Source organism: Theropithecus gelada, chromosome 10 (assembly GCF_003255815.1).
Source record: "Theropithecus gelada isolate Dixy chromosome 10, Tgel_1.0, whole genome shotgun sequence".
NCBI lineage: Eukaryota > Metazoa > Chordata > Mammalia > Primates > Cercopithecidae > Theropithecus > Theropithecus gelada.
Genome location: NC_037678.1, coordinates 10,147,196 through 10,173,625, shown reverse-complemented (window position 1 = coordinate 10,173,625; position 26,430 = coordinate 10,147,196). Strand labels below are relative to the sequence as shown.

Sequence of the window (26,430 nt, the reverse complement as noted above, 5' to 3'; positions counted from 1 at the left end):
CCAACACTCTGGGAGGCCAAGGCAGGCGGATCCACTGGGCTAAAGAGTTTGAGACCAGCCTGGGCAACGTAGTGGGAACCTGTCTCTACAAAAAAAAAATTAAAAAATTATTAATAGCTGGGCATGGTGGCATGTGCCTGTAGTCCCAGCCACTTGGGAGGCTGAGGTGGGAAGATCACTTGAGCTTGGGAGGTCAAGGCTGCAGTGAGCTGTGATCGCGCCACTGCACTCCAGCCTGGGTGACAGAGCTAGACCCTGTCTCAAAAAAAAAAAAAAAAGTTAAAATCAGCTAAGTTTAACGTGAAGAGGAGAGAAATCTTGGAGAAGATCTGAGTATCTTCAGATGTCTGAAGTTTATAGAATACAAAGTACCCCTAAAAAGACCAAAGAGGAGAGATACTACTAGCAAACATATTTCTGCCCACATTAAAGCCTGAGGCAGGGCTTTCCACGGGTGACAGACTGACTTCGTACGTGGAGATAGATATATCCACTAAATTGTTCAAGCCAAGACAAGATGGTCACCTGGGAGGAGTAATATGGGTTTAGTAATCTAATGGGGACTGGATGTGGTGGCTCATGCCTGTAATTCCACTGCTTTGGGAGGCTGAGGCAGGATGATCGCTTGAGGCCAAGAGTTTGAGACTACACTGGGCAACACAGCAAGACCAGCATCTCTACAAAAAAATAAGAAAAATTAGCCAGGTATGGTGGTGTGTGCCTGCAGTCCTAGCTACTTGGGAGCCCCGCAGTTTGAGGTTGTAGTGAGCTGTGATAGTGCCACTGCATTCCAGCCTGGGTGACAGAGCAAGACCCTGTGTGTATTAATAACCATAATATGGCTGGGCGCAGTGACTGATGCCTGTCATCCTAGCACTTTGGGGGACTAAGGCGGGCAGATCACTTGAGGGTGGGAGTTCGAGACCAGCCTGGCCTACATGGCGAAACAAAGTCTCTACCAAAAATAAAAAAGATTAGCTGGGTGTGGTGGCGCATGCCTGTAATCCCATCTACTCAGGAAGCTGAGGCAGGAGAGGAACCTGGGAGGCGGAGGTTGCAGTGAGCCAAGATCACACACTACAGTCCAGCCTGGGCGACAGAGTGAGACTCTCTCAAAAAACAGAAGAAAACCAATAATAACCATCTAATGGGTGGTTGTACTGAATGAACTGTAAAGTTCTCTCCAATTCTGAGATAATGATTCTCTGACTGAAATCTAAATCTGCAGACTCCGAGACCTAGAGTTCTTTCTAGAAGATTTACCTGCTTTTCCTCACTTTTCCAACCTAGTCTCTTATATTCACGCTTCGGCACCTATGTGCTGCTCTTTGCTTCAGACCTCTGCTTCCATCAGCCCCTCATCTTCTTCAAGTGTTTGCTCAGGTTTTTTCTTACTGAGCCTCCCCTGGCCACCTAATTTAGAATCGCAGCTCCTGAAAGTGCCTATTGCTCTTCCTGCCTCGTTTTACTCTATAACACTATTCATCTGACATACAATATGGTCTCTTATTAATTTTTTAAGTCACTTCTTTCCCCTCTAGAATGCTGGGACTTTCAAGGAAGGGATTTCTATTTTGAGCACTTCTGTGTTCCCAGCACTTAAAACAGTGCCTGGTACATAATAGGCACTCAGTAAACATGTTGATTGAATGAGTATTTCCTCAACACAAAGTCACCATTGGGTCTGCTTTGTGTTCTAGAATATCCAGCTCATGCTGTCCACTTTGTACCTTTTCTCCGTTGCTTCCCTTGCTCGCTGGTGCCTTTCTCTTTTCCTCTTCCTTTTGGATCACAGCATTTTAAGACTAGAAGTCAGATCACTCCTTCATAAGGACCAGAGGTCCCTATGTAACACAGCTAGTTAATGAAAGATGTAGGGTGGAGGGTGACTGACTGTTGGATTGTTTATCTCTGTTAAACTGTGGTCCCCCTAAGTCTTGCTCAGTTCAGGCCCATGCAGTGACTGCTGCAGAATATGCGTATCCCTCAGTGAGTTATTAAGTAAATGTCTCCCTCCTTCATGTGAAGGCTTTTCCATATCAACCTGTAGTTACCTCTTTATTTCCTTGAACTTTGATAATATTTGTGGTCTGTTCTTATTAAGGCAGGGTCTCACTTTGTCACCCAGGCTGGAGTACAGTGGCACCATCTCCACCCAGGCTGGAGTACAGTGGCACCATCTCCACTCACTGCAACCTCCACCTCCCAGGCCCAAGCAATCCTGCCACCTCAGCTTCCCGAGTAATCTGGGACTACAGTTGGGCACTGCTATGCCCAGCTAATTTTTGTATTTTTTGTAGAGATGGGTTTCTTCATGTTGCCCAGGCTGGTCTCAAACTCCTGGGCTCAAGAGGGATCCACCTGCCTCGGCCTCCCCAAGTGCTGGGATTATAGGTGTGAGCCATCGTGCTCGGCCTGGTCTCTTTCATTCACTGGCCTTGGGTTGTTTGCTATTTTATGTGTCTGTCTGGTCAATGAAATTATGATCCCATGGACAAAGACTAAATGTACCTACCACAGACCCTAGTCTTGAGCGGCGGTGTAATGTAGTAAGGTGCTGTCCAAGAGAACTTTATACAGTGCTGGAAATGTTCTTGTGTGACTATTAACATTTTTTTATGCTGTGTGTGTATTTGTATGTGTGTGTGATTAAGTAATTACAATTATCTGCACCACCCAGGAATAATCAGTAAACATTCTGGCATTTATTTCTTTATTCATTTCTTAATTGTACATTTTCTAGCTCTTTTTTTTTTTTTAAAACCATGAGTGTCTATAATTTTTTTTTTTTTTTTTCTGAGACAGGGTCTCGCTCTGTCACCTGGGCTGGAGTGCAGTGGCACTATCTTAGCTTGCTGTAACCTCTGCCTCCTGGGTTCAAGCGATTTTCCTGCCTTAGCCTCCTGAGTAGTTGGGATTACAGGCACGCGCCACCACATCTGGCTAATTCTTGTATTTTTAATAGAGACGGGGTTTCACCATGTTGGCCAGGCTGCTCTCGAACTCCTGGCCTCAAGTGATCATTACAGGCGTGAGCCACTGTGCCCAGCCTATAACTTTTATAATCATAAAAACAGGCCGGGCTCACACCTATAATCCCAGCACTTTGGGAGGCCAAGGTAGAATGACTGCTTTAGCCCAGGAGTTTGAGACCAGCCTGGGCAACATAATAAGACCCTCTCTACAATAGTGAAAATAATTAGCAGGGCGTGGTGGTGTGTGCCTGTAGTCCTAACTCCTCAGGAGGCCGAGGTGGGAAGATTGTTTAAGCCTGGGAGGTCAAGGCTGCAGTAAGCTGTGATCACAGCACTTCTCTCCAGCCTGGACAACAGAGCAAGACCCTGCTCAAAAATAAATTAATAAATTAAAAATACAAGTTGCTGCAGCTTCAATTTTTTTTTTTTTTTTTTTTTTTTTTTTTTTTTTGAGACGGAGTCTCGCTCTGTCGCCCAGGCTGGAGTGCAGTGGCCCCGATCTCAGCTCACTGCAAGCTCCGCCTCCCGGGTTTACGCCATTCTCCTGCCTCAGCCTCCCGAGTAGCTGGGACTACAGGCACCCACCACCTTGCCCAGCTAGTTTTTCGTATTTTTTAGTAGAGACGGGGTTTCGCTGTGTTCGCCAGGATGGCCTCGATCTGACCTCGTGATCCACCCATCTCGGCCTCCCAAAGTGCTGGGATTACAGGCTTGAGCCACCACGCCCGGCCTAGCTTCTATTTTTGTAAATTATCTTTTCCCCCATTGATTCACATAATATAAGCAATGTTTTAGCATGATAGTCATCCATATTGGGAAGAACCAAGTAATTAGGAAAGGTTATAGAAACATTTTACTAGTCTATATAAGCCATCGGAAAAGAGGCACAAGCTTTTTTTTCTTCTTTTTTCTTTTTTTTGAGACAGGGTCTTGCTCTGTTGCCCAGGTTGGAGTGAAGTGGTATGATTTTGGCTCATTGCAATCTCCACCTCCAGGGCTCAGGTGGTCCTCCCACCTGAGCCTCCCAAGTATCTGGGACTACAGGTGTGCGCCACCACACTCAGCTAATTTTTTAAAATTTTTGTAGTGATGAAGCTGCACTATGTTGCCCAGGCTGGTCTTGAACTCTTGGGCTCAAGTGATCCTCCTGCCTTGGCCTTCCAAAGTGCTGGGATAACAGGAATGAGCCACCATGCCCAGCTACAAGGCGTGTTAACAATACAAGATAGTACATTTAGGAACTGGAAATACAAACTGAAGTATTATATTATTACTCCAAATTTAAAAGGTAAATCTAGAAGCTAAATAACTGGAGTCCTTTAGTTTCTGGAAAAGAAGAAATAATAAATAAGCATGAGAGCCCTTTGTTACTACACAACATATATGTAAACTATTGTGCAATTTGTTATAAGTTCATAATTCTTGGGGCCATGTGTGGTGGCTCACACCAGTAATACTAGCACTTTGGGAGGCGAAGGTGGGAGGATTCCTTGAGGCCAAGAGTTCAAGACTGGCCTGGGCAACGTGGCAAAACCCTGTCTTTACCAAAAATATATACAAAACTAGCCGGGCATGGTGGTATGTGCCTTAGTCCCAGCTACTTAGGAGGCTGGGGTGGGAGGATGGTTTGAGCCCGGGAGGCAGAGGTTGCAGTGAGCCAAGATCACGCCACTGCACTCCAGCCTGGCAGACTAAGTCAGATCCTGTCTCAAATAATAATTCTTATTTTATATTATAGATTTGTTTGTCTTTCTACCAGATCAGAATAAAAGCTCCACAAAGTCAGGATTTTGTTTTGTTCACTGTCCTGTCTAGGATCTAGACATGGATGTAGCCTAGGGTCTGACACAGAGTAAGCACTCATGATGTTAAAGAATGAGAGTGGTGCCTGCCATGTGAGGTCAGGATAAGTTTAGGACTCATCAGTCCGAAAAAGTAAGGGTTGAGAGGAGACTGAAATTTAAAATGGCATTATGTTAACATCTACAACATATTGAGCACCAATTCTTTCATTTATCTATTGCTATATATGGATCACTCCAGAATTTAGCAGCTTAAAGCAACAATAATCATTTTATTATTATCTCTTGCTGGGGGGTTGTTTGGGCTCAGCTAAGTAGTTTTTCCTGGGGTATCTCAAGCAGTTGCAGCTAGATGGGACTGGAGTCATCTCTAAAGTTTCCTTACATGTCTTAGGGTTGATGGTGGCTGTCAGCTGGGTCCCACCTGGGACTGTTGGCTGGAGCACCTATATGTGACCTCTCCATGTTTACCTACCTCACAGCATGGCAGGTGTGTTCTAGGAGCTAACCTCCCAAGGAAACAAGATGAAAATGCATGACATTTTTATGACATAACCTTAGAAGCTACACAGTATCACCATATTGTCTTGGTTGAGGCAGTCACAGAGGTTTGCCTGGGTTCACGGGGAGTGGATGAGGGACCCCACTATTCAATGGGAGAAGTGTCATATTTGAAGAAGAGCATGTGAGATATGTTGTGTTAGCCCATCTTTGGAAAATAGGGTCTCCATGCCAAGCATGTGCTAAGGGTTTTAAGAACTTTTTCACTTATTCTGCAGGTACCTGTTATCCTAATTTTACTGATAGGGAAGCTGAGGTTATGGAAGATGAATTGGCCACACAGCTAAGTGGCAGAGCAAGTTGTCAGGCCCAGGCCTTCTTGCTCCCACTGTAACACTGTATAAAGGTGAAGGTAGATCTCTTCACAAAGTCCTGAAATACTATGGAAGGTATATTTATGTAGGTTATAAAACAGGTAATTAAATATCTCATGAAACAGGTGATTACTACTTCAAACATTTATTAAATCCCTAAGTACTGTACTGGGTGCTAATAAGGATTCAGCCCTTGAAGAGCTTTCAGTTTATAAATAAGGCACCCACAACTAGTAAAGTGAGATAGAAGTCAGTAGGAACGGCCCGGCGCAGTGGCTCACGCCTGTAATCCCAACACTTTGGGAGGCCGAGGCAGGCGGATCACGAGGTCAGGAGATCAAGACCATCCTGCTAACATGGTGAAACCCCGTCTCTACTAAAAATATAAAAAATTAGCTGGGCATCGTGGCAGGCACCTGTAGTCCCAGCTACTTGGGAGGCTGAGGCAGGAGAATGGTGTGAACTGGGGAGGCGGAGCTTGCAGTGAGCCAAGATTGTGCCACTGCACTCCAGCCCGGGCGACAGAGCGAGACTCCACCTCAAAAAAACAAACAAACAAACAAAAAAATCACATGTTTTAATGTGCTGTGGAATATAGTCAAATGAAACTATCCAACAAGTTGGAAATAACCTATGTTGTCATGGCTAGAGATAGAGATTTGTAATTTACCTATATGACAGTAACAGCTAAATCCCCATTCAGAATAGGAATGGACTCCCCAGTTGGAATCCATTACGAATGAACTAAAAGAAGACTGATGTGGGGAATGTCTTTTTTGGGGGTCTGGAGAAAGAAGAGGCAGTAAAGAAGCAGTTAAATAGAGGAGAAAAACCAATATGGTCTGTACCCTCAGAGTCATTGAACAGTTCAAGAAACCAAAGTAAGTCAGCAGAGTCTGATGCTTCAGGGAGTTTCAGGAAATGAGGCCACAGGAACAGGATTCCAAATAATAACTAGGAAATCACTGGAGACCTTAGAAAGCAGTTTAGGTGGTGACAGAAGCTAGGGTGAAAAAGCTTAAGGAGTGAGTTGATTGATGAAGCATGGGCACTTTTAAAAGTATAGCAGTGAGGCAGAGGGATAAGAGCTAGAAAGGTAAGTGCTTGAATGGGTACAGGTATAGTTGCCTTGTTTTGTTTTGTTTAATTCAGGGTTCAGGAGATCTGAGTATTTGCACTGGACACAAAGCCATCGGAGAAGAAAAGACTGAAGATGCACAAAGGAAAAGAGTATAAAGGAAATGGGTTGAAAGGTTCTTGTGGGTGGAGAAGTTACTCTAGGAAGGAAGAAGACCACTTTCTCTTCTGAGAGAGAGGGCAGAAAGAGAAAACAGGTGAAAAGCATTTTTGACATGGAGAATAAGGAAGTTGAGGAAGCTTAAGTCTAGTAAGCTGAGCCTTGTTAAAGCTGGAGTACAGTCCCTCAGCTGGGAGTGAGTGGCAGCAGAGAGTAGTTGGGTATCAGAAGAATTATGAGAATGATTTGAAAGTATCACTGAAGGAAATACGATGTAAAGTCAATTAGAGATGAATGAAGGCTGCTGAGCAACCGTGAAGATAAATAGCATGTGGCTTGTTCCTAACTTTGTCCAGGAGGAACGTGAGCAGAAAAAGCAGAGGAACAACTTTTTTCTTCAAGACCAGGTCTCACTCAGGTTGCCCAAGCTGGAGTGCAGTGTTGCAATCTCAGCCCACTGCAGCCTCGACCTCCCGGGCCCAGGTGATTCTCCTATCTCAACCTCCTAGGTAGCTGGGACTACAGGCGCACACCACCATGCCTGGCTAATTTTTGGGGTTTTTTTTGTATTTTTAGTGGAGATGGGGTTTTGCCATGTTGCCCAGGCTGGTCTTGAACTCCTGCACTCAAGCAATCCACCTGCCTTGGCCTCCCAGAGTGCTGGGATCACAGGTATAAGCCTCTCCCAGCCAAGAGGAACTTAAATGGGGCTAGATGAGGCAAAAAGTTGTCATTAATTCATGGTTAGTTCAGATGGTTGTGTAACTTTTACAATGTAGGAATGAAGTGTATGGACCTGATTGTTGAAATCAGCATTATTAAGTATGAAATAAATATAAAGATATGGTCTGCTTAACCCTAAGGTTCACAGCAGTAGGAGGACAACCTCATGTGACATATCTTCTGGGATTTCTGTTGGTAATGATGCTGATCCGAATGTAATCCAATGGGCCTGTCTCTATGCTGTTTCCAAGTTTTTGATTCGGTTTCAGATTAGAATAGTATAAATCAGAGACTTCTGGTCTGGCTATGCTGCTTTAAATCAGTCGTTTGACCTCTTTAGTCCAAGTTTGTTTCTTTCTTTCTCTCTCTTTTTTTTTTTTTTTTTTTTTTAAATAAAAAGACAACTAGAGATGAGGTCTCGCTATGTTGCCCAGGCTGTTCTTGAACTCCTGGCCTCAAGCAATCCTTTTGTCTCAACCTCCCAGATTGTTGGGATTACATATGTGAACTAGTGTGCCTGGCCCTTGTTTCTTTTTTTAAAAAATATGAGAGATGAACCCACAGGATCCTTCTAACTCTATAATTCATGACTTTGTGTAAGTCCCTTTGCCCTGCACCCCAGTACTAAAGAAGTTAATGGTCTGTAAATATAGGTGCAGATCTGTTAGAGAAGTTTGTTTGCTCTTATAAGAATTCTCTCCTAATTTATCTGTTTAATTTTGAATTTTCACACACAAAAAATTATTTAATATAGTTGCTTTGTGTCTTAAATCTGGCTGACTCCCACTAGGTCTGTCATCCCAAGTCAAGATACTTTGTTCTTGCACATGCACAGATAGTTTCATGATCTTTTCTGGAAATTGTCCTGCAAAGTTAACTAGAGTTGTGCTAGTCAGTGTGGTATAGTGAGACTGCTGAGGGGTCAGTCCTGTTTGATATGGGCAAGATGCTTAAGCTCTCTGATCCCTGGTTTTCTCAGGTATAAAATGGGGATAATGCCTGTGAGTGTGCTTAGCGTGTGATGAATGCTTAATACATAATATTTTTCCTTCTTTCATAGGTTTCCTTCTAATACCTCCATCTGCTCAGTGCCACAGAGTATAATAGCATATATACTCTACAATACTGTATACACTCTAGTATAATACAATTACCATTCTTTAGGGTAATGTTATATAGCTATGTTCATATCTGCAAATGAAACATTTCTGGTAATTATATAGATGGTAATGACAAATAAATGATGTAAAGATGGGATAGTTTGTTGACCTCTGTCATTTAATTATATGAAAAATAGCAACTTTGTTAACTATATTTATAATCTCTTAAGTGCCCTAAGCTCCTATGTTAATATAAAACTTTCAATATAAATTTCTCAGTGGCCTTCTTTGCCAGTCAGCCCTTAAGGAGCTTTATTTTCCTCAAAAACTCTTGTCTGCTATTTTTCAGAGCTATCTGAAAGCTGAGTTGCCTTAACTGGTATTTATTTCCCTTCTACTTCTGAGGGGGTGGTTATCCCCCACCCCTGGTAGTGGGAATGACAGAAGGTCCATGCAGTTACCTTGCTTTTGCTTTCCTTATCCTTTCCAGAAACTGCTAGGATAAATATTAAAGGAATCATCCAGGGAGGGACTCAGGTAAGTGACCAGATGACTGTGGATGATTGATTACTTGATGTGAAGAACTAGAGGAGCTGGGCACGGTTTTGAGTGGGAGCAAGTCCGCGTAGGGCAGCTGAGTTTAACTCCTCTGCAGGAAGGGCACACGCATACCTGGTGTGCTAAATTCTAGGCTGAGGTTCCTGTTTCCCTGATACATGTCTCCAGTCTGTGTTCTCCCTTATACAGTCACACCTAAGTCCCGTCTACAGGAACACTCTATCTCTGTCACAAAGAAAATATTGACTCAGGGAAGGGTAAGCAGACCCAGCTGCAAACCTTGTAGCAGGAGTGGAGTTCAAGGTAGAGTGTGATTCTTAGAGTTACTTTGCTCTTCTGCTGATGCCAGTTTTGGGGGAGGCAGCTGAGAAATGTGTATGATACTATGGATGTTCAACTCAGATGTCCTTGTCATAAAGGGTGACATAAATGATCAACAAAAATTACCAGGGTAACCGGAGGGAGAGTGAGTTCTAGAAGTTTTGTGCCACTAGCTGCTTCATCTTGGAGTTTGGTGGGGTCCAGGCTTCAAGGCTGTCTTTACATACTGCTGAGTAATTGCTGTATTTAGCAGCATTCTGAGAGAACACAGGTGGGTTCCAGGATAACATTGCCAAAGCATAAAATGTGCGTTGGAGGCAAGTGTGAGGCAGGTGTTCACAGATGAGGCTGCAGAGAGTAGCGGGGCTGCTAGGTCATGCAGGGTCTTATAAACCAAGTTAACCAATTTGGACTTTAAAGCAAAGGGAAGGTTTTAAAGGAGGGAAATGGTCAGTTGCATTTTGAAAGAATTTCTGTGGCTGCAGGGTAGAGAGTGGATGGAGGGAGAGCGGAGGCAGAGATTCCAGTTGAGAGATGTATAATAATCATGATGGTGAAAAATGACTACGGCCCCAACTAGAAAGTAGCAGCAGGTTGTAAGAGAAAGGGAGGCTTCAAAAACATTAGGAAAGGCCAAATAGTTGAGGGGTGAAGATGGAAAAATGAAGAATCCATTAAACATGACCCCCAAGTCCTGCCTGGAGAAAGTGGGTAGGCAGGTTGTAATGGCAATAGAACCACTGAAGGAGGACCAGGTTCATGAGGAAAGGTGATAAGTTAACTTGGAGAGCGGCAAATTGGAAGAATATGGAGGAGCTGCCCACCAGCTGGATGTGCTGATCTGAGGTTCAGAGAGAAATGCATCTTGGAGCTAGAAATCAGTTAACTGCCTGTAGATGTTAATTGAAGTTGTGAGAGTCACCAGGAGCTCCAGGAGAGTGCAAAGAGCTAGAGGAGAGTCGAAGGCAGAACGTTAAGGCATCTGAAGAACAGGCATAGGAGGAGGAACTGGAAAAGGAGACTAAGAAGGAATCAGAAAGCCGGGAGGAAAACCAAAGGATCGTGACACATAGACACCCAGAGACACTGTGTGTTAAGGAGGAGGAAGTGATTACAGATAAATGATATGGAGTGGTCAGGTGTGGTAAGAACTGCAGTGTAGGCCAGGCGCGGTGGCTAACACCTGTAATCCCAGCACTTTAGGAGGCCGAGGCGGGCGGATCACAAGGTCAGGAGATCGAGACCATCTTGGCTAACATGGTGAAACTCTGTCTCTACTAAAAATACAAAAAATTAGCCGGGCGTGGTGGCAGGTGCGTGTAGTCCCAGCTACTTGGGAGGCTGAGGCAGGAGAATGGCGTGAACCCAGGAGGCGGAGCTTGCAGTGAGCCAAGATCACGCCACTGCACTCCAGCCTGGGGAACAAGAGCGAAACTCCATTTCAAAAACATAAAGAACTGCAGTGTAGTCATTAGATTTAATGAAGTTCAGCTGTGCTGGATTGACTCTTTAGCCCCAGCTCACACTGAGGACACTAATAAAGCAGATATGTGAAATAGAAAATAGAACTCATTATTGGCCATTTCATAGATACAGAACAAGTCATCTAGGGAAAAAAAATCTAAACTTTGTAGAAGTTCCTCATACTCATTTCATTTTTAAATGGGGGGCACCCTAATCTCTTGCTCTGTGATTCTCTAAAGGTCTTTAAAATTGTTTTCATGTTTAACTTTGTTTGCATAGGTAATAACACTGTTCAAAATGCAAAAGGTACAGAAAGATTATGAAGTAAAAGTCTCCCTGCCACCCAGTTCCCCCCACATGTAGCCTTCTTTATTTCATATGAAAATTTCGCCCCTTTTTAACAAGCATTTTCACATTCTTCTCACTCTCCTTGCTTTTTTTACTTAGCCCCTATCAGTGACAGCTACACACCATTTTATTATATAGATATACGGTAATTAAACAGTTCTGTATCAGTGGGTATTGAGGTTTCCTAATATTTTGCCATCTCATATTTTGTTTTCAAAACCAGTGCTATAGGGAGTTAAGTTGTATATGGATCATTTTGCTGGCACGTAGGATAAATTTCCAGAAGCGGGAATTGCTGGGCCAAAGAACCTCTAAAGGATTTAATTCAGTTCTGTTTATTCAAGTCCCTGGCACTTAGCATGCAATGAATGGTAGCTATTAAGATATGTATAGACGGGTTGGTTGGAGGCCCAGAGGAATAGGGGCACCTAACACAAACTAAAGGCAGGGGGAGTATCAAAGAAGGCTTCTTAGAGGAGGTAGTGCTTGAGCTGTGCCTTGAAGAAGAAGTCAGGTAAAGTGGAGGGCATTATGAGCAGGGGGAGCAGTAGAGAGCCCAAGGCACAGGAAAAGAGCGTGTTGTACATCAGGACCTTCTACGAGTTTGCTGTGCTCATTCACCAAACAGTCAGCCCCTGCCACATGTCAGCACTGGCCTAGGTACTGGACACGGGACAGATACACATGTCCATAAATTATAGTATCACATGAAATCAACAGCAGAATGTACAATGATTAATTCTTTTGGGGAAGGAAGTAGGGGATATGGAAGTTGGAAAGAAAGGCTTGTTAGAGGAGGCCACATCTGAGCTAGAATTTGAAAGAATAATGGTCAAAGAGGAATTCAGGTCAGTGGTTCTCAAAAAGTGTGTTCCCCGGACCAAAGGCATCTGCCTCACCTGGGAGAGGCAGTCTCAGGTCCTACTTACACCTGCTGAGTCAGAAATTCAGGGGCTGGGCCTCAGCTGTCTGGGTTTGAGGAAGCCCTCCAGGTGATTCTGATACACTCTGTATTTTGAGAACCACTGAGCAACTGGGTGTGTGACTCATGCCTGCAATCCCAGCACTTTGGGAGGCTGAGGCAGGAGGATCCCTTGAGCCCAGGAGTTTGAAACCAGGCTAGGCAACATAGTGAGATCCGGTCTCTACAAAAAATAAAAAAAAATTAGCCTGGTGTGGTGGTGCACACCTGTAGTCCCAGCTACTCAGGAGGCTGAGATGGGAGGCTTGCTTGAGCCTGGGAGTTCAAGGCTGCAGTGAGCTCTGATCATGCCACTGCACTCCAGCCTGGGCAACAGAGTGAAACCCTGTCTCAAAACACAACACAAAAAGTTGTGTTAGTGTAATTACAAGACTCAAGAGTCCAGAGCTTCCTTTGCCATGATTAGCCTATTGACTGTGTTTATAATCCAGAGATTTCCTTTGCCCTGAAATTTATCCTGCAAGGACTTAAGTTTATCATTTGTGTTTGCATCTTACTGTATTCTCAGTAGAAAAGAATGGTCCTGTGAGCATTTGTGCAGAGTGCCCAGAAGTGCTTCTGTGCCTTGGGCTCTGACAGCCAGTGTCTCACCCAAATCCAGCTCTGGCTGGGCCTGGAAACCAAATGCCTGGGCTGTGGTGAAAACTCAGGAGACGTGGAGGCATTATCTGTAAAAGCAGATTTGTAAATAGCATTTTTCCACCCTAGAGCCTGTTTTGCAAATTGCTGCACTTTTCTGGTGTCCTTGTTTTTATCTCTTTTCCTTTAAACTGCTTTTAGTGGCTTTTGCTTTTGGAAAAGTATTTTATTAATACTTCCTGATAATAGGGAGCAACTGCAACCCAGATGAAGAGAGACACCTGGGGATTTTATTTAGCCTTGAAAACTATCAACCCAAACCAGTGGCTTGGAAACCTGAGTTTCAAAGTGTCAGTTTTTTTTCCAGTGATTATTCCAGTAATTATTTAGACTATGGCAGGGGAAGGGGGCTTGTTACAGTAACTCGGAAAATTACAGGCTTTTTTTTTTTTTTTTAAAGTGGCTTAGGAAGTTCCTGATTTCACAGGTTGCTAAGGTGTCAAATTCATGCAGAGCTGTGTTAGGAAACTGTTAGTTACAAATGAGAGAGAAGGGGATTCTTTTCACAGTTCTGGATAAGCTATTTCTAATTGTTTACACTTTTTCTTTCCTTGGTTTTGTATAAGCATTAAATCTCTGCAGAGGTGGATATTTAAGGTGGGGAGTAGTAGCAGCTCTGCAGAGGAAAAGAAAGGCAAGATGGGAAGAAGCTAATTCACTGTTGTCAGTACTCAGCTTCACTGGTGGTCCTCAGAAAAAGTTCAAGGAAGATACCTTCTTACTCTAATGTTCTACTATACTTAAACTATAATTATTTTTAAAATTGAGATATAATTCATACACCATAAAAGTGACCCTTTTAAAGTGTATAATTTACCAGTTTTTAGTACATTCACTATGTTAGGCAACCATCATCAGTATCTAATTCCAGAACATCTCCATTAGCCCAAAAGAAAACTCCGTTACCCATTAGCAGTCATTTCCCATCCGCCCTTCCCTCAGCCCCTGACAGCCATTCATCTGCTTTCAGTCTATGGATTTGCCTTTGTTGGGCATTTCGTAGAAATGGAATCATACAGTATAGGCAGCCTTGTGACTGGCTTCTTTCACAGCATAGTATTTTCAAGGTTCATTCATGTTGTAGCACATTCCAGTATTTCATTCCTTTAATGGATGAATAATATAGTTCATTGTCTGCATATGCTACATTTTGTTTATCCATTCATCAGTTGTTGGACATTTGGGTTGTTTTCACCTTTTCACTATTTTACTTTTTTTTTTTTTTTTTTTTTTAGATGGAGTCTCACTCTGTTGCCAGGCTGGAGTGCAGTGGCGTGATATCAGCTCACTGCACTCCACGTCATGGGTTCAAGCAATTCTCCCACCTCAGCCTCCCAAATAGCTAGGACTAAGAGGCACCTGCCACCACGCCCAGCTAACTTTTGTATTTTTAGTAGAGACGGGGTTTCACCATGTAGGCCAGGCTGGTCTGGAACTCCTGACCTCAGGTGATCCGGGTGGTCAGATTTGGGTGGCTGCCTTGGGCCACCCAAACAGCTGGGAATATAGGTGTGAGCCACTGTGCCAGGCCTAGACATTTTTAAATGGTCGAAGTCATATACTGTCTTCATGCTAATGATTCTACTTTTCTTGTATTCCTTCTTCAACCCACTCCAGTTGGACCTTCACTTTGACCATTAAAATTAAAAGCTTTTTTCAGGATCACAAACAACCTTCAGCTTGCTAAGCCAAGGACCAGTTGTCTGTCCTCATATTGATTGACACAGATGATCACCCACTCCTTGTCTTAGTTTGTTTTGTGCTGCTGTAACAGAATATGCTGGCTTATTTTTAAAGAACAGAAATTTCTCACAGTTTGGGAGGCTCATAAGTCCAAGGCGTTTGTTGAGGGCCTTCTTGCTGCATCCTAATATGGCAGAAGGGCAAGAGGGCCAACTCCTTCTGTCAAGCCCCTTTAGAAGGGGACCTAATCCCATTCATGAGGGAGGAGCTTTCGTGGCCTCATCACCTCTTAAAGGTTCCAGCTCTTAATACTATCACGTTGGCAACACCTGAATTTTGGAGGGGACACATTAAAACCAGAGCACTCTTTCTAGCAATACTCACTTCTGTTGGTTTCCACAACACCACACACTACTCGTTTTCCTTCTGTTTCATTGGCCAGTTCCCAAATGTTGTTTCCTGCCTCCTTTTCTGCCTAACTTCTAAGTGTTGGAGTGTTTTAGGATTTGGTCCTAGGGCCCCTACTCTGCATTCCCTCCTTGGCAGTGACATCTAGTTCTGCTCTATGCTGACGCTTCCCACATTTACATTTCTAGTTCTGACGTCTGTGAACTCTGTGCTCATAAGGTGCAAACTTGACCTCTCCACTGAGGAGTCGGATCGTCTTCCCAACTTAACATAGCCAAAGCAGAACTCTTGATTTCTAACCCCAAAATTTGCTTTCACCAGGCTTCCTGCGTCTTAGTTGATGGGACCTGCACAGTTGCTCAGGTCCAAGACCTTGGAGACTGGCCAGGCGCAGTGGCTCACGCCTGTAATCCCAGCCCTTTGGGAGGCCAAGGCGGGTGGATCACTAGGTCAGGAGTTCAAGACCAGGCTGGCCAACATGGTGTAACCCCATCTCTACTAAAAATATAAAAATTAGCCAGGGGCGGTGGCGGGCACCTGTAATCCCAGCTGCTCGGGAGGCTGAAGCAGGAGAATCGCTTGAACCCAGGAGGCAGAGGTTGCAGTGAGTGAGATTGTGCCACTGCACTCCAGCCTGGTGACAGAGCAAGACCCCTGTCTCAAAAAAAAAAAAAAAAAAGAATCCAGTTTTTGTCATGGCTGGAAGGGCCATCTATAAGCTAGTTCCTGCCTCCTTTTCCAGTGTTACCTGCTACTTTCCCCCTCATCACTATTCTTCTAGATCTTCACAGAGCTGGCTCCTTCTTATTCTGGTGTGAGCTGAAAAGTCATTTACTCAGAGAGGCCTTCCCCAACCACCAATTAAAAATAGCCCCTCCACTCCTACCTGTCACTTTGTAACCTCTTGTTCTGTTTTCTTCATGGCATGTATTATTTTTCTGAAATTATTTACATATTGTCTGTTTTCTGTAACTGATAAAAACTGGCATTTATTAAGCACATGCCATGTGCTGAGTATAGTTACAAGTATTACATTTTCTCACTTAACCTCATAAGTAGTAAGGTATTATTTCCATTTTACAGATGAAGAAATTGCAGGTTCGTGAAAGCAGGAACTTTGTCCATCTTGTTTTACTGCTATATCTCTAACACATGGAACAGTGTTTGGTACACAGTAGTTGCAAAAAAAATTTTTTGTTGGTTGGATAGATGAATGAAAAACTCCCAGATTTACATTTCTACCTCTGACATCTCCCTGTAAACATAGATATATAGATGCAATCACCTACTTAACAGCTCCACTTGAATTTCTAAATGAGCATTTAAATTACCCCATAACTCTTTTTTTTTTTCAGACAGGGTCTCACTCTGTCACCCAGGCTGGAGTGCAGTGGCACAATCTCAGCTCACTACAACCCCCACCTCCCGGGCTGAAGTGATTTTCCTGCCTCAGCCTCCCAAGTAGCTGGGATTACAGGTGCCTGTGACCATGCCTGGCTAATTTTTGTATTTTTAGTGGAGACGGGGTTTCACCATGTTGGCCAGGTTGGTCTCGAACGCCTGACCTCAGGTGATCCGCCTACCTCGGCCTCCCACACTGCTGGGATTACAGGCGTGAGCTACTATGCCCAGCCCCTGCCCCATAACTCTTAACTTCCCCCCTCCCCAAACCTGTTTTGTTCCCATTTCTCTCATATTAGGAAATGGCATCATCAGAAGCCCAGGAGTTCAGACCGGAAACCTAGGCCTTGCCTGTGGTCACTCCCGTTCTTCCCACATCCAACTGTGTGGCAAGGCCTGTTGATTCTGCCTCTGATTGTGTCTTGAATCTATTACTTCTCTTTGTCTCCACTGTCACTTTGGACTCATTCTCCATAATCTTTCCCCTGCACGCCACTCTTGCCTCCCAGCATCCACTCTTGTCTCTCTACAAGCTGTCTGCCCACGTAGCGGCCAAATTGGAGCCCACATACATTTTAGAGGTGTGCTGAAGAATAGAAGTCAAGGAGAAAAACCAGGAAGAAAACCAATTATTTTGTACCCTTACCTTGAAAAAGCTATTCATATATTTTTTCCTTTTCCAAAAAATGTTCATGTTTCTTTGAGCATTTATTGTCTGATTTTATCCTTTCTTAGCATCTATAGTAGCCACATTAATCTTTTTTTACTCCAGCCTTTCTTGGACTTTCCCGACTTTGTGCTGCTCTGTCTAAGTGAGTTTTTATTGACAGCTTCCAGTGTCCTCTTCCCTCCTCACAGAGGAAATGCAGTCTTCAGCATCTCAGAGGCCTCTTAGAAGTATTTTTGCTTATGTTGCTTACAGCTTTCATGTTCCGTGGTAAATGTCTGTAGAAAATCATCTGTGTAGTGGTAGCGACCATGCTGTGTTGTGAAGAAAATAGGACACTGGACAGGGTAGTAGGAGCAGAGATAATGGGGGACCATATCCCTCTGATCTGTGTGAAGAGACCACAGGAAATGAACAGAACCTTTTCTGCCCCTCCCCACAGATGTGGGAAAACAGGGTTTATAGTGAGATCTGGCCTTCTGTGCTTTCTAAACAAAATTTGCCTTATAGGAAATTGTAGGATTAGCAAACTAGGGAGTATGTACATTTAATTTTGAAAAATTCCTTCCAGAGCTCCTCAAAGGTACCTAAATCAATCCTGTTTTTCAAGTTTCTGCCTCTCAGTACTCCTGTGACAACAGGAGGGCAGCCACCCTGACGTGGCTGACTCTCTGGGCTGCTCCTGCCAACTCCCAGATGGCTGCTTTCAGGAAGGTTTCCATAGCGACCAGAGGCAGGAAAAACCTGCCCACCCAGCTTCACAGTTCACATCCGGCTGGGTTCTGTAGCCAGTGGGAGAAGTGGCATGTTTATATATACATTACATACATTTATATGTGTGTGTGGCATTAAAGAGCTAAACCCTGCAGACTCTTTCTATCCAGAATCTGGCCGGGTGTGGTGGCTCACGCCTGTAATCACAGCACTTTGGGAGGCCGAGGCAGGAGGATCACTTAAGCTCAGGAATTCAAGACCAGCCGGGCAACATAGAGGGACCTTGTCTCTAACAAAATAAAGATAAAATATATCCATAATGTGACCATTTCTCAGTGTTCCCACCACAGGAAAGTCAACATACCTTTCACTCTGACTAATCCAACAGCCTCCTCTATGTCCACCACCTCCTCTGCAAAGCAGCCAGAGAGAGCTCAGAGCCCTCCCCTACTTTCCCAGCTCACTGAGCATGAAGCCCAGAATCTCCACCACACTGTGAGGCCTGGTAGCCCCCTGCTGCATCTCCTCCCACCGTTCAGGCTGTTTCCTCCCACTGTTTCCTCCTCATTCCCCAGTCCCTCCAGCCTGATGGCTGCCTTGCAGCTGTTTTAACGTGCCCAGTGTGCTCCCAACTTGGTGCTTCCCCCTGGATCTCCTTTCCCTCAGGTAGCCATGAGCCCTCAGTTCCTTTTGGTCTTTGCTTAGGTGTCCCTAACCCTTATTCTTAAAGGCTGCTCCTGACCACTTGATATAAATCCCCTCTCTTCTGAGACTCTCCACATCTTGACCTTGCTTTATTTTTCCTCACAGCACTGTAGTTATCACAGTCTATTTCTATGTTTATCATCCGATTCTCTTTTGAGACAGAGTGTCTGTCACCCAGGCTGGAATGTGGTGGTACCGTCTCGACTCACTGCAACCTCTGCCTCCCAGGTTCAAGCAATTCTCCTGCCTCAGCCTCCCAAGTAGCAGGGATTACAGGCACACGCCACCACGCCCAGCTAATTTTTGTGTTTTTAGTAGAGACAGGGTTTCACCATGTTGGCGAGGATGTTCTCAATCTCCCGACCTCAGGTGATCCACCCACCTCGGCCTCCGAAAGTGCTGGGATTACAGGCATGAGCCACCACGTCCGGCTGAGATGTCTTTATTTTTAATCATGGTGCAGAGAATGAGTGCTGAGCCCACTGCCTCCCAAGGCGGACACGTGGTGGTTCTGCCACAGCCATATGCCATCTCAGGCTCCAAGCCAGCGGGAGGCGTAATAGAGCACTGGGTTCCATTCCCAGGGCCTAGATCTAGCTGGTGGCCATGTGTCCATCATTTCACAAGGTGGGGTTGCATGGTGTGGCAGGGCAGAGTTTTTGGGAGTCCATTTGGAAACTATCAGTCTCTTCTAGGCTTATTTTCTCTTGTATAAGGAATAAATGTGTTGTAAGGATATAATGATAACATGACATGCTTTTTAAAACTTGTAGCTCAGTCTCTTTAATGTAAAAATATGTAGTCCTCCATCCAGCTCATAGTTCTGAGGTAAACCCTGTATCACATATATTTTACACTGAAGAAAGACATTAAAATTCTATTCTCTTCACACAGAACCAACCAGCCAGGATGGCCGGCCTGTTGGGGAAGCAGGTTCTGCCATCTGGCTCTCAGCGGCGTGTCTGGAAGCAGGAGGGAGCGCCTCTCCCACTGGGCACCAAACCTCTATAATGGTCAGGAATGTTCTGCTTTGGCCTTTATCCTAAACTTGGCCAGTGTTTGTCTGGGGCAGGAGCAGAGGCTGGGACCACAGCTGGGCTGCCCACAGGAGCTACTTTTGTCCCCATACTTGTATGCCTTTAAAGAGAACTGGGATTTTCTCATAGCTCCTTTGAAGTGATGGTTTGATTTTCCTCTTTTTTGCTTCTCACTTACCTAATTCTTCGCGATTTACTAGAATTCCCAACACCAGAATTCCATGGCAGATAGCATGGAGAATAGGTTCTGCTATGGACCAGGATTAACAACTGTCATTTCTGAACTCTCGTTGTCTGAAAAATGGCAAAAGTAAATTTTTTTTCAGTGCCAGGTTTAGGTAAATATGATTTCAAAAACTGGAATGTAACTTGTCTTGAAATCTTTCAACCACATCTCCTCATTGTTACCTCCACTTCCTTTCATAGTGAGAGCCTTTCATTCTGTGGTCACAAGTAAAAGGCTTGACTGGGTGCGGTGGCTCATGCTCGTAAACCCAGCAGTTTGGTAGGCTGAAGCAGGTGGATCTGTTGAGCTTAGGAGTTTGAGACCAGCCTGGGAAACATGGTGAAACTCTATCTCCACAAGAAATACAAAAATTAGCCGGGCGTGGTGGCATGTGCCTACAGTCCCAGATACTTGGGAGGCTAAGGTGGGAGGATCCCATGAGCTTAGGAGGTCAAGGCTGCAGTGAGCTGTGATTGTGCCCCTGCACTGCAACCTGGGTGAGACCCTGTCTCAAAAAAGAAAAAAAGACAAATAGCTGCTGGGAATGGTGGCTCACACCTGTAATCCCAGCACTTTGGGAGGCTAGGGCAGGCAGATTGATTGCTTGAGCCCAGGAGTTCGAGACCAGCTTGGGCAACATGGCGAAAACCTATCTCTACAAAAAAATACAATTAGCCAGGCATGGTGGTGCATGCCTGTAGTCTCAGCTACGTGGGAGGATCGCTTGAGCCCAGGAGGTGGAGGCTGCAGTGAGCCAAGATCCACTGCACTCAAGCCTGGGCCACAGAGCGAGACCCGTCTCAAAAAATAATAAACAAAAATAAAAATGGGCAAAGTGATTTTTTTTTCCCCTTCCCTTGTTAAACAATGGCTAAGACTTCAGTTCCCACTGCCTCCAGGCTAGCAAAATCAGAGTGTGGGTGGAAAGGGCTCCTCTTTGTAGGAGAGAGGGTGTTTTAGAATGGCTTTCCTCAGGCTGGGTGTGGTGGCTCATGCCTATAACCCAACACTTTGGGAGGCCGAGGTGGGGGGATCACAAGGTCAAGAGTTCAAGACCAGCCTGGCCAATGTAGTGAAACCCCATCTCTACTAAAAATACAAAAATCACCTGGTGTGGTGGCACACCCCTGTAGTCTCAGCTACTCGGGAGGCTGAAGCAGAAGAATCTCTTGAACCCAGGAGGCAGAGGTTGCAGTGAGCCGAGATCACACTACTGCACTCCAGCCTGGGTGACCGAGCGAGACTCTGTCTAAAATAAATAAATAAATAAAAATAGAATGACTTTCCTCTTTACTCTTCTAACAGGGCAGATGATTCTGGACCAGATGAAGCCTGAGGCGCCTTCCAGCTCTAAGATAGCAGGATAGGAGACTTCCGAGCCTGGAGCTACAGAAGACTTGCCAGCCCCACAGCACGATGTCAGGTAGAAGCAGGGGCCGGACTTGGAAACGGGGTGTGAAGCTCTCACAGAGGAGCCAGAGGGGTGGAAGCTGGCTTGTTTGTTTTCCATAAAACACCATCCAGATAAGAGAGGTGGAGATGGTAGGGAAGGCTTCTGGCTGGCTGAGAAAGTTATTAAAACTTCCTTCTCAGCTCCGCTCTCCAGCTCTCCTCCGGCCCTGCAGCCTGCAGATCTGCACTCCTCAGGTGGAGAAAGAGGCTGGAAGATGAAGTTTGGTCATGTTTTGTAACGTGCTGCTGTTTCTTCCCCCTCTTCTCTAGAAATTTGCTGATCTCTAGGAGGTTTCTTTCATTCTGCTCCTTCCCTCCCCATAACGCTTGAGATGGGCTAGTCTCTTTAATGCTGGTGTTCTTACAGGGAGAGCATATTTCCTGACTTGAATTTTGCCTCTGCATTTTCTTTTTTCCTTTTTTTTAGACAGAGTTTCGCTCTTGTTGCCCAGGCTGGAGCGCAATGGCATGATCCCTGCTCACTGCAACCTCCGCCTCCTGGGTTCAAGCAATTCTCCTGCCTCAGCCTCCCAAGTAGCTGGGATTACAGGCATGTGCCACCATGCCCAGCTAATTTTGTATTTTTAGTAGAGATGGGTTTCACCATGTTGGCTAGGCTGGTCTCAAATTCCTGACCTCAGGTGATCCGCCCACCTCGGCCTCCCAAAGTGCTGAGATTACAGGTGTGAGCCACTGCGCCTGGCCTGCCTCTGCATTTTCTTGATTGTTCTCCTGGTCCTCTTTGGTTTTAGGAAGCCATACACCTTCTGCCTGTGGCCCTTTCTCAGCCCTGACTCCGAGCATATGGCCCCAGGAGATCCTGGCCAAGTATACACAGGTACAGCAGTTAGCCAGGCACTAGCCTGCTGTGCTCCCACACTGCGGTATGAAGGGGACCCAGCTCTGCAGGCTGCCCAGGAAGAGGTGGCCATCTCACACAGGGTTATGGGGTCCCCACCAGAGATGGTATCTTAGCTCCATGTGCCTGTGTGAGTCAATCACTGTGGCAGTATGCTGTCGGTATTATAGGGACACAAATGCATAAAACATGTTTCTTGCCTTGATTTTTATTATCTTTGACCTCTGAGAAGAACAAGGAAGCTAGAAGGTTCAGAGGAGATTGGTAACCAGAGAAGGCTTTTGGAAGAGTAGCCTTTGATCTGAGCTTGAAGGCTGGGTGGGATTTTAGCAGGCAACCCTGTGGGTGGCATCTTTCAGACCTGAGGCCTCCAGCTAGGGTACAGACAACTGACTTCAATCTCATCCTGATTCTAGAAGGAAGAGTCAGCAGAGCAACCAGATTTCTACTACGATGAGTTTGGTTTCCGTGTGTACAAGGAAGGTAACATTGAGCCCCTTTTGTGGGTCATGTTGCTGATTCTTTGGGGAGGACTCCGCTCCCTTGATTGGAATTACTCAGATGTGACGGCTGAGCTCTGATGCGTCACAGTTCCAGATTTAAGGACAGAGTGTATCTGAGGGTGATACTGTTATAAGTATGGGAAACCTCTGTTTTTTTTGAGATAAATTTTACTGAACCTCACGTGATAGTAAAAGCAATAGTGTTCACTGTAAAGAAGTTGAAAAATTCAGGCTGGACGTGGTGGCTCACGCCTGTAATCCCAGCACTTTGGGAGGCTGAGGTGGGTGGATCACTTGAGGCCAGGAGTTCAAGACCAGCCTGGCTAACATGGTGAAACCCGGTCTCTACTAAAAATACAAAATTTGCCAGGTGTGATGGTACACACCTGTAATCCCAGCTACTCGGGAGGCTGAGGCAGGAGAATCGCTTGAACCCAGGAGGTGGAGGTTGCAGTGAGCAGGGATCATGCCATTGCGCTCCAGCCTGGGCAACAAGAGCGAAACTTTGTCTCAGAAAAGAAAAAAGAGTATTTTCAGTGGCTGTATAATATCATAATGAACTTACAGTATTTGGATAACCACTTTTCTATAACTGAGTCTCAATCCTTTTCTGTTGTTTTCCACTATAAATGGGCCTTTTGGTCCTGAGTGGGCTATTGGGAAGGCCATCTGCCAAGACAACTGGATGCCAGGCCAGACCTGTGGCTAGGACATTTTAATTGACTGCAACTGATCACCTTCAGGTCACTCACGTTTCCAGTTCTGACAAGGGTTTTCCCTGTTCTTCTGATTTGTAGGCAGGTAGTTGCAGGGTAAAGGTTTGGTTTGAGAGGGACACAGGGAACTTGCTGGTATGATGAAGTATCTGTTTGGCTGGGTCACTGGGGTCAGAGTGTTCACTGTTACACCATGGAACTGAGACTGCTTAGACATTTGTTTATACACCAAAATGTACACCTAACATTTGTGCATTTTACTGTAGGTAAAGTCATTAAAGTTGGTGTTCTTGAAAGCTGGGCTGAGGGATTGGCTTTTGGGTGAATAAGGACGAGGCTGTCTATGGAGCTCACCCAGAGATTGCTGGGCTGCCACAGGAGAGCTTCACCTCATTCATTCAACAAATATCTCATGAACCCAACTGTGGGTGCTGTAGTCTCCACAGCTGCACCCCTAGGCCCTTAAACAAAACTGAAGGTGGTCTCGACTGCATGGAGTTCTCATTTTAGAGAGGGAGACAGGCCGTAAACAAGCATGTAATATGCTGGAGCAAGAAGGGCTGGGAAAATACTTCAGGGAAGAGGGGCAGTAAATAATATATAAGGAAGCCAGGGAATGGGCAGAGCTGGGGAAGGAGAGGTGCAAAGGCCCTGAAGTGGCCCTTTCAGACCATGTCATTGGAGGGGAGGGAGCAAGAGGAAAATGGTGGGGGATGAGGACAGAGTGGGCATGGCCCAGAGGAAGCAGCTGAGGGAGCCCTGGAAAGCCCTTGCCTTTGAGTCTCAGCTCTGAGCAGTGTGACATGATCTGACTTGCATTTTGGAAGGGTTGCTGTGGCTGCTGAGGAGAACGGCCTTTGCGAGGTGAGGGTAGCAACAGGGAGGTCAGTGGGAGGGCCAGTGCAGCAATCTGGATGAAGGACGATGGCTTGGACAAGGGCCGTGGGTTTGCTAAAGGACTGAGTGTGGAGTCTGGGCGAGGGAGGAGCCAGAGGTGACTCCAAGGTTTAGGCTGAGCATCGGGAGAATGGAGGTGTCATTTCTGGATCTGGGTAGTACTGTGGTAGGAGTGGCTTTGAGGAGACAGTGAAGAGCTTTGCTCATCATAGGTGCAGGTTAGATGATCACCTGGAGCTGTCAGAAAGCCATTAGCTGTGGCAATCTGGATCTGGCGGGAGAGAGCTGGCCTAGAGCCATGAAGCTGAGACCCTCCTGAAGACAGAGGCCAGGCAGCTTGCAGAACACGTAGTAGAGAATGCTTTTTTCTTCCTCCTCTGCTCACTGCGGCGTCCCTCGGCTGTCTCTTGGCAGAAGGTGGTGAGCCTGGCTCTGGTCTGCTGGCGAGCTCCCCACTGCTGGAGGATGCTCCACAGAGGCTGCGGTGGCAGGCCCACCTGGAGTTCACCCATAACCACGATGTGGGGGATCTCACCTGGGACAAGATTGCAGTCTCTCTGCCCCGCTCCGAGAAGCTCCGTTCCCTGGTGCTGGCCGGCATCCCACATGGCATGAGGCCACAGGTAAAGTGGCCACAGGGACCCACAGGGTTTTGAGAGGGTCTTGGCCCCATGATTAGGTGTCACGAGAAAGACTGAGTGCCCTTGCGACTCCCTTCCCTCAGCTGTGGATGCGGCTCTCTGGGGCCCTGCAGAAGAAGAGGAACTCCGAGCTGTCCTACCGCGAGATTGTGAAGAACAGCTCCAATGATGAGACCCTTGCTGCCAAGCAGGTGAGGCTGGCAGGAGAGAGGGAGGCTGCCTGGGGCTCTGGGAGTGTGCCCTTGTTGGGGGGTGGGGGAGAGGATACATGCTTCTTCCTGGGTCCTCTGTAGGCCACAGAAAGAATTGTCCAAAAGGCCATTGGTGTTTGGAGATAGGGTTCCCAAGCCCGGGTCCACTTTAGGAACAGATGGAGACTCTAAATATAGACTCCAGGCCTTGGGCCACACGTTCTCATTCATTCTGTCTGGCATGAAGCTTCCCAGGTGGATTTGATGTCCCAGCTGCACACTGGCTGGGAGCTGACCCTGAAGGGAGGAGGGTGACCTTGACCAGGAACACAAGGAATCCCCATTCCTGGGGGAGAAGCCCGCCTGGGGTCTGCCTCCCTCCCAGGGTGTCACAAGGTCTTGTTGTTGTGGGTGCCAATGGCTGCCGGACAGATTGAGAAGGACCTGCTGCGCACCATGCCCAGCAACGCCTGCTTCGCCAGCATGGGCAGCATCGGGGTGCCCCGCCTGCGCAGGGTGCTCCGGGCCCTGGCCTGGCTCTACCCAGAGATCGGCTACTGCCAGGGCACTGGTATGGTGAGCACAGCCCCGGCAAGGGCAGTGACAGCCCCAGGGCCTCCTCCAGGACCCCTAACAAGGAATGGTCTCCCGCTCTGGGGCAGCAGGAGGGGAGGTGGGGGGACAGGGGAGTCCCCAAGGAGATCAGGGCAGCTGCACGTTATTCAAGCAGAGGGGCCCCCCAAAGGGTGTGAAACTGAGGCCAGCCAAGGAAAGTAGCCGGGGAAGGCCTGTGTTCCAGCATGTGTGCCCCACAAGAGGCTTTTGCTAAATGGTCTCCCTAGGGTAGGGGCACCTTTTCTAATTTGCACAAAGACCTGGGTAGAGGGCCCTTATCCCCATGCCCTGGCCAGGTGGCTGCCTGCCTCCTGCTGTTCCTGGAGGAGGAGGACACCTTCTGGATGATGTGCGCCATCATCGAGGACCTGCTCCCCGCCTCCTACTTCAGCACCACCCTGCTGGGCGTCCAGACTGACCAGCGGGTCCTGCGCCACCTCATTGTCCAGTACCTGCCTCGCCTGGACAAGCTGCTCCAGGAGCATGACATCGGTAAGGGGCCTCTGAGCCAGTGGCTCCCATTCTGCAGCTTGGAGGCCTCAGGCGGATGGCCAAGGGGGGATGGGGTATAGCCCCCAACTCTGGTCTTTGTCGCTCTTTTGTTCTCCGGTGTTCCCTGCCCCATCCCCTCCTTCGCTCTTGGGCAGGGAGGACCTCCCTCCAGTTCTGGGGATGGAGGTTTCCTCCACCT

General features: G+C 46.3%; 2 protein-coding genes across 4 annotated transcripts in view; both read left to right on the top strand.

Annotated features, from left to right (window-relative positions):
- Nucleotides 1-11,575, top strand: part of ADSL (adenylosuccinate lyase) — a 42,748-nt gene extending 31,173 nt beyond the window's left edge. The window contains exon 14 of one of the 2 annotated variants that reach the window (XM_025400088.1): nucleotides 11,335-11,575. In XM_025400088.1, the coding sequence (XP_025255873.1) occupies nucleotides 11,335-11,418 (84 nt within the window). In that variant the 3' untranslated portion in view covers nucleotides 11,419-11,575. Of the gene's footprint in view, nucleotides 1-8,672; nucleotides 8,936-11,334 lie in introns of those variants that run through there. The other variant, XM_025400090.1, reaches the window with a different exon arrangement.
- SGSM3 (small G protein signaling modulator 3) overlaps nucleotides 1-26,430 on the top strand; it is a 35,719-nt gene that overhangs the window by 5,257 nt on the left and 4,032 nt on the right. The window contains exons 2-8 of one of the 2 annotated variants that reach the window (XM_025400086.1): nucleotides 21,171-21,288; nucleotides 22,070-22,155; nucleotides 22,593-22,659; nucleotides 24,707-24,915; nucleotides 25,017-25,124; nucleotides 25,557-25,700; nucleotides 26,036-26,231. In XM_025400086.1, the coding sequence (XP_025255871.1) occupies nucleotides 21,282-21,288; nucleotides 22,070-22,155; nucleotides 22,593-22,659; nucleotides 24,707-24,915; nucleotides 25,017-25,124; nucleotides 25,557-25,700; nucleotides 26,036-26,231 (817 nt within the window). In that variant the 5' untranslated portion in view covers nucleotides 21,171-21,281. The remainder of the gene's footprint in view (nucleotides 1-21,170; nucleotides 21,289-22,069; nucleotides 22,156-22,592; nucleotides 22,660-24,706; nucleotides 24,916-25,016; nucleotides 25,125-25,556; nucleotides 25,701-26,035; nucleotides 26,232-26,430) is intronic. The other variant, XM_025400087.1, reaches the window with a different exon arrangement.